The sequence below is a fragment of the Lepeophtheirus salmonis genome, chromosome 4, assembly GCF_016086655.4.
Source record: "Lepeophtheirus salmonis chromosome 4, UVic_Lsal_1.4, whole genome shotgun sequence".
In the NCBI taxonomy this organism is placed as follows: Eukaryota; Metazoa; Arthropoda; class Copepoda; order Siphonostomatoida; family Caligidae; genus Lepeophtheirus; species Lepeophtheirus salmonis.
Genome location: NC_052134.2, coordinates 31,410,456 through 31,433,282, shown reverse-complemented (window position 1 = coordinate 31,433,282; position 22,827 = coordinate 31,410,456). Strand labels below are relative to the sequence as shown.

At 28.8% G+C, this 22,827-nt stretch overlaps 1 protein-coding gene across 4 annotated transcripts in view; it reads left to right on the top strand.

The window, feature by feature from the left end:
* Positions 1-22,827, top strand: part of LOC121115708 (teneurin-a) — a 282,618-nt gene that overhangs the window by 193,164 nt on the left and 66,627 nt on the right. For all 4 annotated transcript variants that reach the window (XM_071887820.1, XM_071887821.1, XM_071887822.1 and 1 more), the window contains 2 exons: positions 7,449-8,048; positions 12,299-12,496. In XM_071887820.1, the coding sequence (XP_071743921.1) occupies positions 7,449-8,048; positions 12,299-12,496 (798 nt within the window). The remainder of the gene's footprint in view (positions 1-7,448; positions 8,049-12,298; positions 12,497-22,827) is intronic.

Below are 22,827 nucleotides of genomic sequence, written 5' to 3'. Positions count from 1 at the left end.
TTAATAGATTAACTTCTTCAATGTCAGTAAGAAGTGAGTCAAAATATAACGTAAAAGAGCTGCAACCAATTACTTTCATTTATTATTTTTCTCAAAGTTTTTCATCCAAAGCAATCCCATTTCAATTCAATAAAATTGAGAATATAAAAAGTGTAATACACTTAATATTCACATAGACAAACATATCATATTATTGTATCTGGTCAGTCTGCTTTCTCTTCAAAATGTTGAGAAATGCATGGAGCTCCAGATATCTTGAATTGAGACGGGGTTTTTTCTTATCCCATATGAGGGTTTTTTTATTATATATAATTAATATATGTAACTTGCGATTCTAGACGGAGAAATGAATCAACTTCATATATAATTATATAAATCGTGTGTATGTTTTAGCTGGACCGTTTTTTTTTATTTATTGGTTATCTAAAGAATTAATTTCCTTTTCCTTAGCAATCGTAACTATTATTAAGTTAATGAGTGACGAAATCCCTTTCCCACTCGATTCAATTGTATTAAAAACTAAGAGTCAGAGTAATTCATTTGAATTATTGTTTATTTCCTTCTGCCCCCCTTCCTTGTCATAGCTGATTGTAGCTGCTCTCCTCGTAAACAGTCTTCAAATTGTCAGGGTTACATTGTTGATTTTCGCTTTTTTTTTTTTTAAATGCACAAAATACACACGATTTTCATCACTAAACAAAATATATCAGAGTAAGATAGGTCCCAAATATATTGTGTTTGACATTTTTTTAAATTGTTAAACTACTAATTACACCAAAGATTGATCTTCCTCATATTTGGTTCACTACACATTTTAATATTAAATATTATTTTTGTCATAAATTTTGAACAAAAAAATAATGACTTACCACGAATATCGTTCAATATGATTATTATGTTTGAATCACCAACGAAAAATGTATTTAAATAGCAATGGTGCACTAAAAACTGTATGTGTATAAAGTATATAATTAAGAAGAAGGATCTATGACTCCAGTGGGGAAAAAATGGATACAAAATGACGTTGATAAATTTCCATGTATCTATAATAAACAAGTAAATCTACAAATAAATTAAAATATAGTACATGAAAAAAAGTTTGTAACTTGTATTTTATTTAATATTCAGATCATAATAATAGTGAACAATATATTTTGCCCTTGTATTTAGCTTTGTATCGGACCTTATTTAGGACCAAGGACCGTGTTCCAGTCCGGTTCCATCCAGTACAAGTCCATTTTTCGATCCTTAAAAAAGATAAAATCCATCCCTCGTGACGTCAATGAGAATATTTTTCCTTTTTTTTAAATTATTCCGTTATATTGTAGACTAAATTATATAACTAATTAACAATATAATATGTTTGTATTATAATAAAATGAAATATTTTTTCCAAGTAATAAGTTATAATCTTATTACATATTTCATATATCTTATTTTTCATAATAAACCATTGATATTCTCCTATGACTGGACCAGACCGAATAAATAGACCGACACAATACTACTTGGATTGATACGGTATGTTTCTGATTGCTTGTACTTCCAGAAACAGGAAAATTATCCCTGTTAATCAATTTTTTTATTTTTGTAACCTACTGAGAGCAACATTTCATTTAATATCAATTAGTCGAGATAGCTTAATCTTCTATTGCGTTTACTATTACTTTAGATATTGGAAGGCCTAAAATAACAATAAATCATGTGATTTTTTCTTTCTAAAGTAACTCTGTAGGCTATAAAACTAGAAATTTTGGGCTATGAAGATTTTTTTCATGCTTCTGGTTGTAAAAGCTATCAGAAACAAACATCAACTAAATCAAAGGGCAAATAAAAAGTTAGGGTTTTGTTGACTAGTGTGTGTAATTTATGTTAGTAAATATATTATTTGAAAGAATCCTAATGAAATATTGGGAATGAAATAAAACAAATTATTATTTTTTATCAATAATAAAATATTTTATTGTAAAGAGAAGATTTTTCTCCCTATTTATATTGTTATTTTTTTCCCCTTTTATACATAATAAGTAGATTGGTATATATATATATTGGTTGGATATGCCAGTATAATAGCCACATAATTGAGTGAAAATACCATATTTGGAATTATTAAAATATACAATAGAAAGAAAATAAATCAATAATTTAACAAATAATTGTATTTTTAAATACTTTTATAATTTTTTTTACGTCAAATCATTTTAATAACAATATATTTACATAAATATTCCCAAAAGTGCTCCCTCTTTTATGGACACAGTTTAACAAAATAAATTTAACTCCTATTTAAACTAGGTTTTAAAACAAAATTAATAATATAGTAGACCATTATCTTATTTTACATTGGACCATTGTAAAAACCATATTTTTTATTTAATAGTAATATTATTTTTGCAGGAAAACAATGTAATTTGATCCTTTTATAAATTTTTTGCTTCAGAAAAGAAGGGGAAAAACCTTTAATAAATTAGCTCAATACATAAAAAGATCAGAGTACATTTTATATTATTAATAAAAATAAGAGTACAAAAGGCTTCTTAAGTAACTTTGAACAAAAAAAAAAGAAGAAGAGCTTTAGAAACTAGCATCATCAACAACAACAACAACAAAACAAGAACCTTTGATTAAAAAGTAAAAAAAAAAAAATCTTTGAGAAATCAAAGCCCTTGCTGAAAAGAAAGTATATTATTTTATGGATAAAATAGATCTTTGTCAAGGCGGAAAGTAATTTAAATATTCGTAGAAAAATAACTACTTAAAGATATACAAGGAAACCTAAAGAGGTTGTCTGAAATGGTTCGTTATTGAAAATTAACAAACTAGTTATTTAAAAATGTGAAAGCCTATTTTTTTCTTCTTGGTCCTGAATTTGGTGTTTTAAAATCCTCAAAGTAAACACATAATGGTAATGTTGAGTGAGTTCTTATGTTGGACCAAGGAATACGGTCCAGTTCCGTTCAATTTTTTTCCTCTCAGTAGTCCTGAAAAAGAAGGAAAACTTGATCCCTCGTGATATTATTGAGATGTGTTTTAATTATGAATTAACGAGCGGTAGTACTCTGCATTACCCAGAGTTATTGGGCAAACCTACAAATTTTGCTTTAATAATATAGAAAAACACACCTCAATAAATCCTTGGTGTTTGCCTCCAATTTTCATAAGAACGCTAACACGTAGATACTCACTCAGTACTTAGACATTCTCCTCAAGAATTTAAAAAAAAAAAAGTTACAGGTTGAGAAGAAAAATGATTTGATGAGCCAGGAGTACATTAGCTCGTTGCTAAACCTCATCTAAAGTCAAATTCACTTTATAAAATTTTACATAATCCTGCTTCCTCCTGTTTTTTTTTTTTGCTCTTTTTCTATATGAGTTGAACTTAACACATGCAAAATTTATTCATTTTATTCTGTGTTCTCTAAATTATATTCTTTGTTTTTTTTTTTTTTAATACTATATTGGTTTATGAATCAAAGATCACTATATTCCGTGCTCCCGTTGACTTGTTTCTTATATAAGCATAATTTATTTTTTATTCGCTGGATGGTTCTGAAGTTGAATCCATGTTGTTACTTCCTAAACAATTTTCTGCAACAGTAAGCCAGATTTTTTTTGCAATAGAACAGATTGTATCAACTCACTGAATAGTCAAATTTTATTCTTAATGGGAAGGAAGCAAGAGTTGATGTGATTATAAATACCCAGCTGCTGTCTAATTCTTTCATTTTGTGAATAAGGATACTTCTTAGAAAAATAAATAAAATCCTTTTCTCAAACAGCCTGCAGATATTTTTAAGTGTCCTTCTATTTATAATAACTAATACCTGGGTCAACTCGCTAACAAGTTTTTTGATGTAAATAATGAGGATTATAAACTATTGATAAAAAGTTTAAATACCTATAAATATGTAATTGTTTCGTTCCAATGTATGATGATTTGACGACTTAGTATAAAAGCTCAGAGTTGAAATAGTTAAAAAAATCTAACGGGTCTAAAATGACATGTATGAAGGGTTGAAATTAAAGAAATTGGACGAATTTATCGTTATATGCTGTTTGTATGGATCAGTAAAATATGATTTGTGCAATTATTAACATTAAAATAATAAATGTGTTTTTTTTTTAATTCTGGAAAGGTTCGCAGTGTTGAAGGTTAAAAAAAGAAAGCTAAAACATACTGAAATACTTGCTTTCTGTTATTTTTTTAAAGTTCAGATAGAAACCAAATTTGTGGTGTGTCACTAAAAATAATCTTGAACAAAAAATCCCAATAATTTCAAAGATATATTTGAGTCAATCGTAGTCATTGTATTCAAATTTATGGGATGGTTTAAGATACTCAAAACTTTTAACTATAGTTTAAAACCTTTAATTATTTGAAGATGATTATATAGGGCCCGATATGGCCTTTCAAATTAAATTCATCAATTCCTAGTTGTTTTATTGTAATGACCAATTTTGTCTATTCTAAATAATAATTTTGTTGATAAAAATAAAATATAATTTGTCAAAGAATACAAATTTAATCCAGATTTAATTTTGAGAAAAAAAATTATAGCTTAATTCTGTATTAATGGAGTACATTTATCCATTTAGGTAGATATGAAAGTTTGTTTAAAGAAGAAAAAAATACACTAAGAGAATAAAGGAAATGAAAGTTGGGCTTTTAATATTTCAAGGTAGTTTTCAATTCCTTTGAGGTCTCAAATAGTGAATGAATGAGAAAATAGACGGAATAAAACTTTGCAGATAATACATATACATATATGTATTAAAAAAAAAAGAGAAAAAAACAACTCTTAAAAAGGATAATACAAGAAATATTACTGTTGAGGGTATCCGTTCATTGTGTACTTTGGTCGATTTTGTTTCACCTTTAAATAAATATTTGTAATTAACAACATCCTTATACATATATAAATTTGAGTTATAAATTTGTTAGTTTATTCATTTATAAAGTTTAATCAAACAGTTTTTTTTTTTTTTCAATAAGAAACCCAAAAATATGACCAAAAAAAATAACTAACATTTTTATTAAAGTGGAGAAAAGTTTTATTTCATAAAAATATTACAAAATCAATATTGGAGTACATAATTCCGTTTTATTAGATTGAATTAAAAAAACAAAAAACAATATGCCCTATAATAAATTAGGTTTTAATTTATACATTATTTTGAATACCTTACATAATAATTTAATGTTCAGTCTAGTTAGGAATTCGACTTTATGTGTTTCAACGAATCAATACTTGATTCCTATTTAAATGTAGTTTTTCATAATTAATAATTCCTTTAATTATCAGGGCCTATAGTTGGTAGATCAAGCAATTGTATCTCATAAAAAATAAATCAACATAAGTTGAAGAGTAAAGATACATCAAGTGGCATATTAATTAATTTAAAAGGGTTAAATTTTATAACTGTATAATTCCTTTTTTTCTTGCCCCGGTGTTAGAGCGGTTTATAGTCCTCAAAGTAAAACCATAAAAGTAACAGCAACATAACTTAGAACTGTATAACTAGTTAAGCAGTAATATTCACTAAGCCATCAAAGTCCTTAGTTTAAAAAGTAATATGATTGACAATGCTTGTAAGCAAGGTTTTTTTTAAATTTCCAGGCTGTACTCATTATTAATTCTTTCATTCTTGACGAGAGACCATTCAAGTATAAAGTGTAACCACGCGTGACTGTGTCCTCTTGAAGGAGGAGAATAGCATTGAAGATTTTTCGAGTAATTTAAAGTATAAGTCATTTTTATACTCAGAGTAAAGGTGGATTCACTGAAGTGCTTATGCACAATTTAGCACGCATACCTTCTTCCTTTTTTTTTATTATCCTGAAGTATTTTTTAATTTTCCAAAAAAAAATATGAAGTGAAGTGCAATAGTGATAATAGAAAGGGAGAAATTATGCGTGCTAAATGAGTGTGTAAGTACTTCAGTGAACCCACCTTAAAATTGAGTATCGACAACAAAGTGATTTTTGTCTATGCCTTGCTAGATACAAAAGTAGGATTTCCTTCCTCGTATAGCTGTTTCTAACTAATCTGATAAAATGTTACAACAGCTAAGCTACTCTTCGACGACGTAGCTCAATGGACAACACGCTTGGAATAAATTATTATCCTGAACTGAATGTTCGTAGGTTCTAGAAGGAAATATACTTACCGTATATAAACTTCAAAGAAGATCCCTCCGTCAGAAGGAGTAAATGTAAATCTCCTTTAAAACAATCTCAAATGCCTTAGAATTAACAGCTTTACTCATAGACAACTTATTTGGGGAAAATGGACAACGTGTGCATCGCTTCGATATTAACTTTTGGGTACACCATTTTGAGGGGTGACAAGAATAATTATAACTTGTTCCATGTTTTTTTCTAACGCAAAATTAGAAAAATATCTAATTATTTCCTTTGAAATGACATAACCTGATTTTGTTATCTTATTTTTTTTTTCGAAGAAGAGTAATCTCGAATTTCTGCAGTGATGTTATTTTTCTGTTTAATATACATATCAATGTATTCCATTTGGTCTTACTTTATAAATGATGGAATACCCCTTCAAGATGAATAAATATTCATTATTTCAAAGGCTCGTATTTTCAAATAAATACACAATGAATATAAATTTGTTGTATATATTTATGTACAAATGGGAATTACATATAAAGTAAAGAATGGTTAGAAGTCAAAAGGTGCAGAATCATTCTTACGCATAAAAAATACATAAATTAATAAGTGATTCCCAATATCTCCCTCCCGTACATGAATGCATTTGTATTAGATAGAATCGAATGTTGTGCAAATGTACTGCAATTCGGTTGTGAAGCTTTTCTCACGGCCACTGAATAATTAAAATGACTCTCGTTTCACTATTATAAAAAGAGTCAAATTTCAAAAATGAAAAGCGCTTTATGTATGTGCCTATGGGCAATGCTATTCTTATGTAAAACGAAATTTGTACTCAATAAAAGAACCACAAATACCTACGCACCACAGAGTACCAGATCCTTTGTTTGGCGTCCCAATTAATAAATATATACTTAGCAAACCCATTTATGTATTTTAACAAATACAACATTGGCTAATTGAATAAATTGCAATAGCAAACGTCATTGATTCAATATAGTTGGCAAAAGGACAGAATGGCTCAGTCGGTTGTCAAAATGACGTCATTATCCTTCTTGGTACTATCATTTATACATACCCAATATTTTTTTGAATATTTTGTCTAGTCATACCCCTTGTAATACCCACAAATAAACGAACAAAGGGGGTAAAATATTAGGTCCTTGAAATCAATATTTTGTTTGAAGTCAAGGACGGATACTATTTTGATGTCTTGGTGCATCTAGGGTACAATGTATGTTTTTAATCATTTATAAATTAAACTTTTACACACTTTGATGTCGGTATAGAAATAATATTTAATTTTTTCTTCTTACAGCGGACTCCAATATCCTCAACTATCCTAGCCGCTCACGTCCCGTGACCATCACAATATCCCCAGGTCGTCCCTATGAAGCCCTCATTGATCCAATGACCTTTTGGCGCTCTCGTCTCCCTGTACACCGACCTGGAAACTTCAGACTCAATCTCACATTCAGTCCCGAATCCTCTAGTTCTTCCAAGGATCTTGCCATATATGGAAAAGCCCGCTTTCCTCCCTCTGTGACGAACTATGACTGGATTCATATCGTGAGCAATGGAGAACTACGTATTCCGGATATTTACTCACTCCGCTCAAAGCGAAGTCCTTCGTCATCAGGCTCTAGTCCCATTATTTCCATCAGTGAATCCTTTCCCCTTGGAGACATGTTCCTTGCTGTACTCAATGATGGACTTTCCCCTGTAGGGATTCGAATATCTCTCTTTGAGGATACTTCGGGATCATCTTCTATCATGCTGGGAAGTGAGTCTACTTCTAGAAAGACGAGTGAGGAGTCGAGTATTTCCCTCTGTTTGAATGATTGCTCTGGACAGGGGAAGTGTGTGAATGGAAACTGTGTCTGTAATCCAAGATTTAGTGGACCAGATTGTACATTAAGTAAGTACATGATTGTTTTTTACTCTAAGAAGGTGGAGGGAGGGATTGTCTTAGAAGTCAATCACTGAAAATAATTCTATGTTCTAATGCATTTCTTTATTTTCCATTGTTACTATTACATTTCTTCTTTCACCTTTGATCTGATAAATTGATTTTCTTTTTTGATATGCTCATAGTCCCATTTATTTAGCCAAGTTAATGTTAATTTTCCCTCTTTCTCTATTTATGTTTCTAGAAGATGAATTACCTCATTTGATAGAGCCAAATAGTTTTTGTTATTGTTTTCATTCTCTAACTATGTTACATTGACAACTTTTTTCCTTTATTTTCGTTTTCTTTTATTGATTGACCCTCGAAAATAAAGTTAATTATAAAAATTATCCCATTGAAGGCCCAAGGTGATTTCATTTCTCTAATGTGCTAAAAATAACTACTTTGAAAAAAAATAATTGATTATTTCAAGGATAACAATATACTTTTAACACATTTATTTTCTGATCAAAAATAATCCGTTGTTTTGACTAAAAAGGAAAGCCATTTGTTAAAAATTAATGAACAGGGAGGGAGTCATTTGAAATTCATCGTAAAATCATTTTGTTTTTATATGACTTGAAAAAGGAAAGTTTTAACAACTTTTTTTTCAATATCATAATATAATATACGTTACAAAAAAAATTATTTTATCATACATTGTAAAAGATGTCATATTTGTTGATGAGGCAACTCTAGATATTTTTGTAAATTTTTTGTAACTTTAAAAAGTATTGTTCACAATACTGTACTTTAGGGTCACATCACTGTACTTGGCTAGAGTAATAAACAACTACGTCAAGAGGTTACTAATAAACAAAAACCGAAAAACAAGAAACTTGTTTAAACTAAGTAAACAATAGATATACGTGTGAGCCGTCAACAAAAAAACAAGCTAGAACTATTTTTCACAAAATGGAGTCTGGATTACATTTTTATTCTTCGAGGAGTATTCATTAATTTCTATCAACAAATTAGACTGATTACACCGCACACAGAAACACCTCAAATTGTACTTAAAATACTAACAAAGCCTCATCGTCACAGTAAAATAATTGGGAATTTATATATTATATTTGAAAGGCTGTATAAGGGTGAAACAAAGTTTAATAAATCAAATTAATATTTAAACTATATTTAAAATTCGCACATATCTTAATTTATCCCAAAAATGGAACCCAAAACGTATAATTGACCAAAAAAATATGTCTAAAAAATATGTGGCATTTCTCCTTTTCCTGATTGTTAGCCTTGACCCTCCCCTCATTCCACATGTTTTCATTTTGTACACATGATGTAGTCGCACTATTATAGTTTTTCTTTGCAATTTCAAAAGCCATCAAACTTCCCTACTTGCGTACGTACTGTATACATAGCCACCAATATTGTTGGTGTGTTAACGCACCACATATACGAGAGTGGTCAAACAGTTTCTGACCTCTACGTGAAAAATCAGCACACGTAATAAAAGTTAGTTACATCTTTCTAGCATCTCAGCAAACGTGCAGTTGTATTGTAATAATCATTTGAGTGTGTTTGTGAAAAAAAATTCTCAATTTTTATTTTTCAGCAAAGTCTCCATGTAAGTCTACACACTTCTCCCAGTGAAGGTACAAACGGAACTGGTTAGAGAGATGGGTGATCACTCCGAGAAGTATGTAGAGTTACAATGAAACTATGTTGAAAAATAAAAGGTCATAATTTTTTTTCACATCAACTCACTCAAACGACTGTTACATAACAACTAACTCTTCAAAATGGCGGATATTTGGGTGAGTAACTGTCAACAGATGCTAGATCGAGGCGACATGTTTTTATTTACAAGTGCTGCCATCTACAGTTGTTGACTTTATGCTATTATTTATCCGATAAGTAACTTTTGACAACTTTGTCAATCAAATTGAACAAGTTACGAGTAAAAAATAATAAGGACTGATGGGGTAAAGAATTTATTATTTTTTCTATTAAAAAAAATGTGATATCCAATTATTTTGCTGTCTTTAAATTTTTTTCTTATATAAAAATATTTTTATCTGATAATAAGGAGAAAGCAAATTTAGATAACTTTTTCAGTAGACATAATTAACTGCTTCTCCCCCCTTTTTTTCCTCCTTAAAGAATAGAGTTACACCCATTTACATATTTAATATTTATCTCTACATACTTATTCATCTACAACAACGAATCTATGCATGTATATATGCATAGGTGAGGAGGCTGAACTCCTCGTTCATCATGAGTAAGCTACTTAAAGTATTAAAAAACTCAAATATAATAAATAAAAATGAAATATTTCGTATGCAAAAAATAATGCATTTTTTAAAATAAATACAAGCACGGGAGGGAAAAAACAAGTCATTTGAGAACTGCAATAAAGTACATACTTGTATCTTTAGTACATATTTGCTCGTACATAAATGTTAGTATCATTCATATTTATTGCAGTTGAACACCATAAATTATTATTATTATTAATGACAAAATTTATTATTTGAACGAAACATTCTTTAAAATTAATCAATTAGTATATTTAAAGTATTTAGAAAAAATGCAAATGTTTCTTATTTCATTTAAAATAAATTAGGAAGCACAGTCCTTGTCATTGATATAGGATTGTAAAAATAAAGACTGCTTAAAATATGCACTCAAAAAATTGGTGGGGTGCAAGACTCATCTTCTTTCCTTTTGGAGCAGTATCTTTTGTCTATATCCGGCTTTGAATCCGATGGATTTTGAAAACTGGCTTATTTAGGAGGACAAGGTCTGCAAGGAGCTCCATTTAAATTTAGAATGTCTCCCTAATTAGGGAAAGGGGCAGCATACCTATGGAGGTGATCATTACCTACTACGATGTCTTGTCTAATGTCTGACAGACTCAAGGCTGTAATTTCTGTAACAAGCAATAATTATCACCTACTGATGTGTTATCTAGTAGTTTTTATTCAAATTTTAGACCTAAAGAAATAAAAAGGAAATATGCAACTATTCAATATTTAGGGTTCATCCTGTAATCACAAATTTATCAATTTATTTTCACTGAGGCATTCCCTGATAATAAAGCTATGAACTAAGATTATTAGTAGTAAAATTAAATATTTTCTATGACAGCTAAACATCAAATAGATGACATCCATATCTACTATAATTGTTATTAAAAACATTGTTACTTAATTTAATTCTTAAAAAACTTATTCTTATTGCTCTAAAGAAAAAAAACATCTTGATACATACTTATTAAATGTATGGTTTTTTTTTTTTAATTGCTGAATAAAATATAACAAATTGGATCACAGTGATTCCCGAGCCAGTATTTTATTTTTTATTTTTTTTATGCATTTTTAAACATCAATTCCAATTTTTGAAACACTGTGTATCTAGATGTAATCACCAACATCCTTTCTTATACCAAATAATTGATCATTAATGCTTTGTTTTGTTTCGCTATATAAATACTAACTATATGTTACAAGGGTACCAATGAGTAATTACCTCCCTTGACAAAAAAGGAAGAATAGTGTTCCATTTTTTTAAAATAATGATTTGAGTGAAAGCATCAAGTCATATTTAGAATTAAAATAGAAAATTGTTAAATGAAGCATGATATTTTTGTGATTTTGTATTTATTTTTAATTTGTTGTTGGTATGCAGGATACAACGTAGAAGAATACTGCAGTGTGTGTCTCTTAAATTTGTGGTTCATTTTCACAATTCATAGAATGTGTATACCAACATATATACATATATGTACATTGAACAAACAATATGATTATGTTTGTCGAAGAGACATTAACATAGAGTTGTAGAAACAAAGATATTATTTACATAAATATATTTGTATGTATAATAATAGATCGCAAGAATTTGCATTTTTTTCCTTCCATTTCTAATCTACTCTCATCTATTTTATCTCTTTTGAGAGAGAAAGCAGGGGGAAGTGGATTTGATTTTGTTATTTTTTGCAGATATTCAATTGAATTACATTATTTCATAAAATAATGAACAACATTTTGATAATTTTTACTCTGGTTAACAACCATAGTTAATTAGTTTCTTACTCTTGTTGACTTTTAAGACGCCCTCTTACAGATTATAAAGAGATAAAATATTTTGCATTTGATCATTTGAGTGAAAGCACGTTTTTTATATAACTTTTAATTAGCTTGAGTCTCTTGGTCTATATCTGTATTTAATTATATCCCTTTTCAACCTATTTTTCTCAGGTGTATGCCCTTTACTCTGCTCTGGAAATGGAATCTATCGTGGAGGAGTTTGCGTATGCGCTGATGGATGGAAAGGCTTGGAATGTGATGTTCTGGTGAATGAATGTAAGGATCCAGACTGTAATGGACATGGTCTTTGCTCTCCCAAAGGGATCTGTATTTGTGAACCGGGTTGGAGTGGAGACTCTTGTGAGGAACGTAAGTAATTTCCCTTTTCAAGCGAATATTCTATTTTGAAGTTTGTTAATAAATTATAATGTACGTTCGTTGAGTTGAAAGAATCCGAAACAGAGGCTTTGATGGATAGAAAGCTAAGCAAACAGTTCATATAGTACACACAGAAATAAGTTCAAAATACTCGTAATAATATAAAAGTTTTTTTATGGTAATATTTTTGTGGAGGGTTTTTTGTTTTTGCTATGGGTTTCATTCTTCGACCAAGGTCAGTTATCACATTAGCATAACCCTTTCTCACTCTCTTATGTATTTACTCTCAACTTTTCTTTATTTATCTTTATACTACGTAGTAGTCAAGTGGTAAAAAAAGTAAACAAAGTAATTGACTGTGAAGCCCTTTCGATGCCGGAAAAGTATAAATTACCTAATAAGGTGACAATGCTTTGAAATACTATTGATGTATGTTTCTTCCCCTTTGTGTATGTGATTGGGATATAAAAAGAGATAAGTGATACTAATCAGGAAGGGATTAAAAGGGCTTATCTGCATATTTATTTCTGCTCCTAGTACTTGTGAGTTATGAGAGATTATGATGTAGCTACGCTTGTAATCTGATACATTTTATATGATTATTTTGGTTCATCTCTTTATAATACTGAAGGAGGAGGAGGGGGGAATTGGATTTTTAATCAGAAAAAAAGGTACAATCGACATTATGTTCCTACTTTTGTAAACATATTATATTATAATAGCAAAAGTATTTGAACTTGTTTGTATTATGTAAACTTTAATAATAATTTTTATTCATTTAGTATTTTTATTAGTAACTAAGGGTAGTTAAGTATTCCTCTCTATTTTAAAAATTCAATCTTACTAACAAGCAAAGGGGATTTATAACTTGTATCGATATTTAGTTAATAGGTGATCTCTTTCAGCAAATATATCGCCTCTCAATGTTAACATATTTTTTATGACAGTATTTCAAACGTGGTTTTTACTATCATTGGAATTTTGACACTTTTCACATTTATACACATATTATTATTTTTTGAGGATCCGTAATTGATTTTTTTTTCCTAATAACTCCAACTCGAACTTGATTTAAATTAAGAACTTATGAAGCGGCTGTATTTAAACGAATTTCAATTTATATTGAGTTTGTGCAACCGAGTGCAATTGTTTTGGAGCAATGCCTCAATTAGCTTGCGTAATTGGTTCTGCAGATATATCGAACTGTCAAAATACAGTATGTACAAGACTATCCTTGATTCACTTTAATTTGTGATTTTTTTTATAATATCAGAAAAATTAATTGTTAAAGATGGATAATCACTTAACGTGAGTCATTTAACTTATGCTTAAATATTGTTTCTTGGAAACAAACATTCTCTTATTTGATGAAAAAAACATGTTTTAATTATATTATGAAATCATCGGAGGTTAAAAAAATATCCAATTTGCTCTTTTTTTAATTACTATCTGAACATAATTTTATATGTACTAGACAGTCATCATTGTTCTTTTTTTTATTGAAGAGAGGACAATAAATATAAAATAATCACCAGTACATTAAAGACGAAGAGTAGCTCTGAGGGTTTTTGTAAAGTTATAATTGATATGGCTAAGTTCTTGTTGGACTCGGATTAAAATCGTTGTAGTTCCTATCTTCCAAAACATTCTAAAAAATTGTCAGGGTTACCAGGTTTATTTTCTGAATCTTTTTATAAATTTAATGGCATTTAATATTATTTGAATCTCTATCAATCATTTTTGTTGGGCTCCTAGACCCCTAAAGCATAGCTGAAATTCGAATAAACAACATAGTATGATAAATCACTTCAATTTTAAGTTATCAAATATTAGCATTGAATTAAAAACTATGTAAAATAATTATAGATCAATCATATTCTGTTGTTCTGTTAGTTATGGACTTTTTCATTGCTAATTTATTTATTAGGGCTGGAATATGATGGATTGAAGGTTTTTGAAGGCGGGGAGGGGTAGAAAAGTTGCAACATTTTTGTTGGTATGTATAATGCCTTTTTCCAACAAAAAAAATTTTTTTTTTTTAACAAATTTGGATTTTTGAATTTTGTTTCAAAAAAATTTTTTTTGGGAATAACTATAGATTTGAATTTTTTCCTTAGAAATTAATTTTTTGTGAATAGCTATGGATTTTTGAAAAAAATTTAATTTTTGGATTTAAAAAAAATCCAAAGACCCCTCTGTTGCATCTAGAAACTTTAACTACAAAAAAGTGTTATACTTAATATTTATTTTAATATTTATAAAATATTTTTTTGTTGTTGTTGAGTGAGGGCATCATTTTCATATTATGTACACTTTATATAGGTTTTTATTTTTTTGTTTTACATTTTTAAACATAAATACATCCAAGGTATTATAAAAAACAAACTTTTGACAACAAATATTCCATTTTATTCAAAATGGAGGAAGTAGTATACCGCACACATACACACACACAAAAAAACTTGAGTGAATGAAACCAAAGATAAGATAGGAAGGAGAGAAAAAGTTTATTTTCATTGGCATAAATTGTAAATTATATAAACTTATATATGTATCTATGAATTTTTACACCTGAGAAAGATAAGAGCTTATTCATAATCAATTTCTTTCTTCTTTTTTTCAAGAGAGATAACATTATTTGTTAATTAATTTTTATACCATTTGACAAAATTGTATATAATATATTTCGTATTATTATTGAACAAATGGAAAAGTGTTTTTTTAGCTTTTGTAGCATCTCCGTTTTTAAGTGAAATTTTATGTATTTTTTTGATCGGATAAGAACAAAAAAATTTAATTCTACAGACTCTTGTAAAATCTTTTTTATGACTACAAACACTGAAAATATAACAAGCATAGAACATGACATTTTAAAAGAAATAAAATGTCTATCATAAGTGTACCACTCGTATAGTGCTATTTAAACTCATAAAACATTAATATGGCCACATTTATATCCTGTAAATTTGTACTAAAAAAATATTTTTTTATAATTTACAAAAATATACTTATAGTAACCTAAAATATTCTCATAAACAGTGCAATATTCAACCCTTATATAAGTTATCTTAAAAATGTTGAATTTGATATAAAAAATTATTTGGTTTTAGAGAATTTCTCAATTCCATGAAACAGTAGTTACAAATACATATTAAAAAATATCCTTGAAATTATATTATATATTCATGGTCAGTTGTTAGGGGTTTCATAAGTGTAACCCGATTAGATATATGTCAGGGGGCCAAAATGTATTTGCAAGTGTGGGTGGGGTGTGAATTATATAATGATGAAGCCATCTCGGGTCCCCCTAGGATTTTATTTTATTTTTTTAGCTAAGATTTTTTTTTGGGTAGGACTTTTTTGACAATTTTGAGAAAATGTTTTTTATAAATTGCAAATTTGACTAATGATTTTTTTAAGAAGAGGCAAAAAAACTGTTTAAAAAAATATATAAAACAGTAGTAAAGGTTTATCTGGCGTTGCTCGATCAAGGAGGGAGAGGGAAATCACATTGACAGTGGTCAAAATATTTGAAAAATAATTCTATTATACTAATAATTAAAATATGAATGTTTCGTTGTTGTTGAGAAATTTTAATTATAATTCTTTTCTAATATGATAACGATGGAGCGAGAAATTGATTATATTTTATACACCATACACTAATCACACTTTATCAATCTGGTTAAGTAAGATAATCCAGAAAAAGTATCATCATAATCCCCCACAAATACTATATACTCTTAAAATTGCCCCTTATAACCAAAGTTATATTATTATGAATTCAAAAAAAAAAAAAAATATTATGAGAAGTACATTTTTTATTCACTTCAAAAAATTCCCAAATCGAAATTCGTGAATAAAATTTTACATCTAAAAAACGAAATTGCAATTTTCACTGATTTCTTTTTTTGCCCATATTTTTTATTTTTATTTTGAATAAATTTAGAATCTTAGTTTGTTTTTTTTGAGACGCAAATCACTTTTTGATTTATAAAACTCCGCCCCTTATCTAGTCTCCATGAGCTGCAAAAAACAGTTTTTGTATTTTGGCCATAGGATTAGGCCCTCTTATATGACCCCCCCCAAAAAAAAAAAATGGCACCCCGTTTTAGCCTGACGAGGTTCGAAAGAGGCACCCATGCAAAATTTCAGACTCCTAGGTTCAACTACGGTGGAACGCATAAAACTCCATTTCATATATTTACAGATTATAATTCCTTTTATATTCAAAAAAATAATAGCTCACTAAAAAATAGTTAACGTAAGCCAATTATTTTATTTTGAATTTCCGTTCTAAATGTTTTATATCTTTGAAAACCAAATTTTGAAAGATATCATGTATCATGTTAACAAATATTTATAATATTAATTGATATTTTAGCCGGTAATATGTTTATTAAAATTATTTGTTTCCTTATCATAAAATTAAAAAATTAAATCCAAACCCTTTTTTTTAATTGCAATTACTATAAATATTCTGAAAAAATGGGAGAGTGCTCTAAAGTTTCGCCACCACTGGTATAAGAAGATATTAAAGTCCTCCATTTAATCTGTCTGACCTGGAACATATTACATAAGTAGATTTACATATTTACAAATTTCTTTCTCCAGGAGAAACTGTGAATCGAACTCATGCCGATTGATTTCAAGAGAATAACTTTTCCCGAGCGTGTTGTCCACTAGCCTATATCGCTCTATCCTGAGTTATTTTTTTGTAATTTTCTAATTGGCCTTATATAAACATATAACCAGAAAGAAATAAGTGTAAGTATATACACATATATGTGTATATTTTAAATGTATGACCATAATAAAAAATTATAAACGATATAAAGCAAATATGCTTATCTTTTAATGCTTAATAGGACAAGTTATGTAAATTATTAAGTTTGCGTCGACGGGAAGGAAAATCCAATTAAAATAATATACATATATATGGTTGTATTTATGTATATAAGTTTGCCTGTATTTAAGAAAGCATTAAGTAGAAAAATTACCTTTGAATTACTTTTTATTTAAAAAAAGATTTAGGCTAGATTTATCGAGCTTAATTACAAAAATATACGCATAAATAATATAGAATCTAGAAAAAATCGTCGCTTTATTTATATGCAATATCATTATCATTATTTCATTTCAATTACTCTTCATATTTCTTTACTCATCTTACTCTTAATATACTTAAGATAATTGGGGAGGGTTTTTCTAATTATTCTTTTTTTATAAATACTTCTATGACTAGCATAAGAATCAAATGTGAGCATTGGTCAATCCAATGTGTATTTGGAAACCAAGTTCGCTCCTGGTGGTTTTATTTTTAATTTTATTTGTCTTTAGTACAAACTTATACATAGTACTTTGACTATATACTTTAAAAGTGAAGGGTATCCCCACAGGCGAAGCGGCTCCAGAAACCGAACTCTCATTTCGTAACTGCTTTAATATTATTTCACTCTCCATCTCTTATTTCGAGCTAGAAATCACTTATTAGCTGTTTTTGAGAAAGAGGGGATAAAAGACAGGGATTTAACCGATAATTCTATACCCCTAGGTATTTCAATTGAATTACAGCCGAGTCGAATAGCTTAATGATTGTGAAACTAAAGGTAAATTAATTCTATATAATTATTTTTTCATTCTCTAACCATTAATTGAATTGCCAAACTATAGAATATACAAAAATATAATTAAAGGCTGAATGTAATCAGTTTTGAGTGCCTTTCACCTTGATTTTTATTAATTATTCTCTGTAGTGGTTTAAAAGACTTGTACAATCATGCAAGGACTTCTTCTATTTTAATTGTAGGCTTTCTCTTAATGTATATGTATTTTATGTATGACAATACGCCAACTATAACCATATACCCATAACAAAGAAACTTTTTATTGAAAATTTTTGAATTCTTAGACACTTTTTTTATTATTTTCTTTTTTCCTTTTTTATAACTAAACTAACTTTGAATTTTCATGAAAACAAAAATTAAATTAAATTCAAATCCGTCACTTGTAAATGGAGAGGGATGTAAAATAATTCACAAACGACTCATCAACACTTCCTTTGATCAACAAAAGATCAACTTTGATATTATGTACAATTTAAAAAAAAAATGTTATTCGTAGAGTGAGCTTTGATCTCTTGTTATTTACTTAAATATTATATGCATAGGTATCCAGACAAAAAAAAAAAAAAATCAGAACTACAAAATTTAACAAATTATTATTCTACTTTTTTTTTTTTTTGAATAATTTACTTTGATGTTGAGAAAATTATTTTACTTTATATTTTGGTTGCTACTTAAGATTTTTTTGGGGGGGAGGGGATTTATATTGAGGAATACAGTAGTACATATAACATCACGAAACCCGATGCAACTAGTATTTATGCAGTACAGTCAATCTTTGGACCGGTCTTATCGGATCTAGGATTTTTACTAAAAAATCCGATGGTGTATTAAGCCAAGTATTTATTAAGAACATTGTGCATATTTTGCAAAAATAGTCATAGTTTCATAATAATTTAATTTAAAACCAACATATTATATTTTTACCTAGTTAAATAATTTATTTTATTATATAACGGAATAATTTAAAGAAGGAAAAATACCTTCATTGACGTCTTGAGGGATCAATTTGACCTTGTTTAAGATGGAGCTAGAGTTTGTATAATTATGAAATACACAACATAATATTTGAGCTAAAAACACTTTGTACATCACTAGAACTCATGTGATCAAATGAATAAATCCTCTAAACTTTGAACTAGATTATTCTTTTGTTAAAATATAGGTTTTAATGTTTAACCTAATGAATTATACATAATTAAATGAAACTTATATTTTGTATTAATAAAAATACTCTGTGTAGGTGTAAAACACAGATACACTCCGATAAAACGGGATCCCGGAATTTTGGGAGAGAAAATCCACTACTTACATTGTTCTAAGGTTACATCTTTTTTACACAAGTAAATTATTACATATACTCTTACTCATATATATATATATATAGGTATATCCATAAAAGCTGTTTTCATTGTATATTCTTGACATTAATATCATAATATTAGTATTACATACTTATGAAGTAGATATTGTGGAACTCTACACTTTTATGAAGAAGAAAAAAATATAATTTCTACATGATTCAATTATTTTCTATTAGAGTTCAACAAATAACTTGAAGAGAATACCTCCAAATTACATATAACCTTCTCTCCGCTTTCTATAAAAGGTTTATATTCTGTTATTTTCGTATTAAATTATATTTACTTACTATAATACCTACATAATAACGAAATAAATTGATTATACTGACATAAACACTTTGTTAAATGTATTGAAAGAGAATGCTAAAAAAACAAATTACTAGTTCATGACTTATATATAGATATATAACCAACAACTTAATGGAAAAAACATCAAGCACTCCATTTAATTTTGTAGTATTTATTGAATGGGTAGAGAAGATGAGGGAAGTTAATAATTTTTTTTTTGCTTTTCTCACAATTACTCTGAGTTGGTTGGATTTAGACACATTAAAATTATAGACCATACATCAACATATGCTCACTATTATTTGAAACTATTTAGATATTATAGCAGTTAGTAGTAATTTTATAAATTGTACAGGGTTGTGCACTACAATAGAAAAACATTGATCTCATCCAGATCCTGAACAAATGAATTGGGATGAACTTTGGGATTTATTTCATTGTATGGACAGAAATAGCATATTCATTTGCAATTTTATCTCCATAGGCCTCAATTTTCCCACAGAGTCAACATTTTACTGGATAAAAAAACATTTAATCTTCTACTGTTCACGTAGACAGTTGAAAGTTTCAAAAACGATTTCTTCTTGTAAACTCAAACGATTTTACGCAATTTTGTCTTTTGAACTCGGAATTTATATTTAAATTTAGTCATGCAATTATTCCTTTTAAAAGGAATCCAACAATACTTTGTATAGAAAAATACATTGAAATAGATTTTTTTTATTTTTTTTGTGACAATAATTTAAGAAAACTTTAGTTATATCATCCCAACCAAAAATGTATTTCTAAAATAAATTTAGAACATATATTACCATGTGGTCCATTCAAATCTGTACACTTACTAATTCAATAATGAATTAAGGTTGAATGATTAAAATTCATTCATATTTCGATATATTAAAGTATAAACAATTAGTTACAAAGCAAACTTGAGTTCTCTAGCTTATGTACAAGTGCTTGTACTGCTTGGAATGCACAAATGGAAATTCGTTGATTACGTTCAAGTGTTATTTTCTATTAACACTTGAACTTAATCAACGAATTTCCATTTGTGCATTCCAAGCAGTCGAGTATCTCCATGACCACCGTCTACGCTGTCAGAAAGTCCAAAACTTTGGACTCTATCAAAAAGGCCAAACCGGACCTAGAGAAGAAAACAGCCAAGGCCGAGTTTTGGATGAGTCTTTTGAGTTCTTTTGAAATCTTTTTTGACACTTACAGCCCCCTAAAGCCCTGATGCTAACCCCTCGACTAGACTTTTTGTTCCATGTCGAGGAGAAGGCCTCCAGTGTCTGGCATTCAAAAACTGAAGCCATATTGGTATTGGGACGGTTGATGGAGGACTACATCTTCAGCGGATTTCAGGCCTTCCGCCGCTGTTTGAAAGCCATTATTGCCGCTAAGGGTGTCTACATTAATGATTAAGAGAGCTCAGACACACGTCTATTTATAGAATTAATTTTGTTGAAATTATAATATTAATTAATAAATTATATCTTGTTGAAGTTTAAAATTCAAAGGGTTTATATTTTAATAGACCACTCGATAATTAGAGGTAACTAGGGTTTCTCTTTTGGGGTTCCCTTTTTCTGTTCAACACTTATTATTTAAACTTTTTTGTTGTGGGTGGAATAAGGTTCCAGAATTGAAAAAAGTGGACCTTGCAGGCTCTAAAAGACTACCCCCTACATTATTAGGAATAAGGATATTAACAAAAAATTAAAATTGAGAATATATGAGATAAGACTAGCTTACAATTTATTATTTATTCTTAAAAGATAAAAAGAAATTCGTTAATTTCATAGTATTTATAGATTCTGAAATCGTAAAAAAAATTCCCGGGAAGAAAAAAAATACCTACTTCTAAACAGTGACATCACTGGCCACTTTTTGGGGATCTGATATTTTTTTAGCAGATATATAGGGTGCGAACTCAATTTAACTAACAACACGATTTTTCTTGAAAGGGATGGTCTCCTCAACTTATCCGCCGATTAAAAAAAAAACAATACCAGATAAAAACTTTATTAAAAATAATAATTATTAATTTGCAATATAATCGTTTTTGGCCTCAATAACGGAATCAATTCGACTTTGGAAACAGGACCAGAACTTGATGAAAATCTCTTTTGGTGGATTTTGGAATTCCTTCCAGATTCTGGACATCATCTGAGATTTAGTTTTGTAGGAGGATCTGTTGGTATGTAACTCAACTGAGCTGGGAGGCCAAACGCTTGGTGCAACAATGTAAAAAAAAAAATGAGTATGTTGTAATTCATAATTAGCTCCAAGACTCTAGAGTTCCTTCCTGACTATATAGATAAAAAACTTGTCTAGGCATAAGAAGTTTGTAATCTCAACATTGTCTCACCCAGCGTAGATCGTAACAAGGACACTCTGCCTATTCCAGAATTGTGGAATAATTACTTCGTTCGTCGATACTATTTTTTTTTACTGACACTAAATACTTTTGGCTAGCTGCCAAAACAACGTCCTACATGTGCATGCACAGTTTATTGCAGGCTCTCAAAGTTCCTTGTTTAACAACGGCCTTACGCTGTTTATGTAATAAACTTATTAGGATGTTTATAATTTTTTGAGATGAGTCCCCCAAATGATGAAAGCTAACAACACCCCTGCTTCTAATATTTATTGTTATTCATTGTAGCTTCAAAGAGTTGCTTTCAATACATGTACATAAGCCTATAAAGCATCTCTGTATAAACTTGATAAACTGACTTATACTTACATAAATAGGTTGTAGCAATACATAAATATTTACAAAAACTGAAAGGATGAATACGACTCAAGAGTAGGTAGGTAGTTACTGCCACAAAGGAATAAATAGGAACAATAATATCCATTAATGTACACATACATATATATCATATATACGTTGGTTTATTGTATTTTTTTTTATTTTTTTTTTCCTTTAATAAATACAAATATATTGTTAAGATGTTTTCAATCTAAGGAAGGAAGGATGAAGAATGGGGAGAGAAATATGTGTTTAAAAATAGGGAAATCTTTTTATTTCTGAACTTTT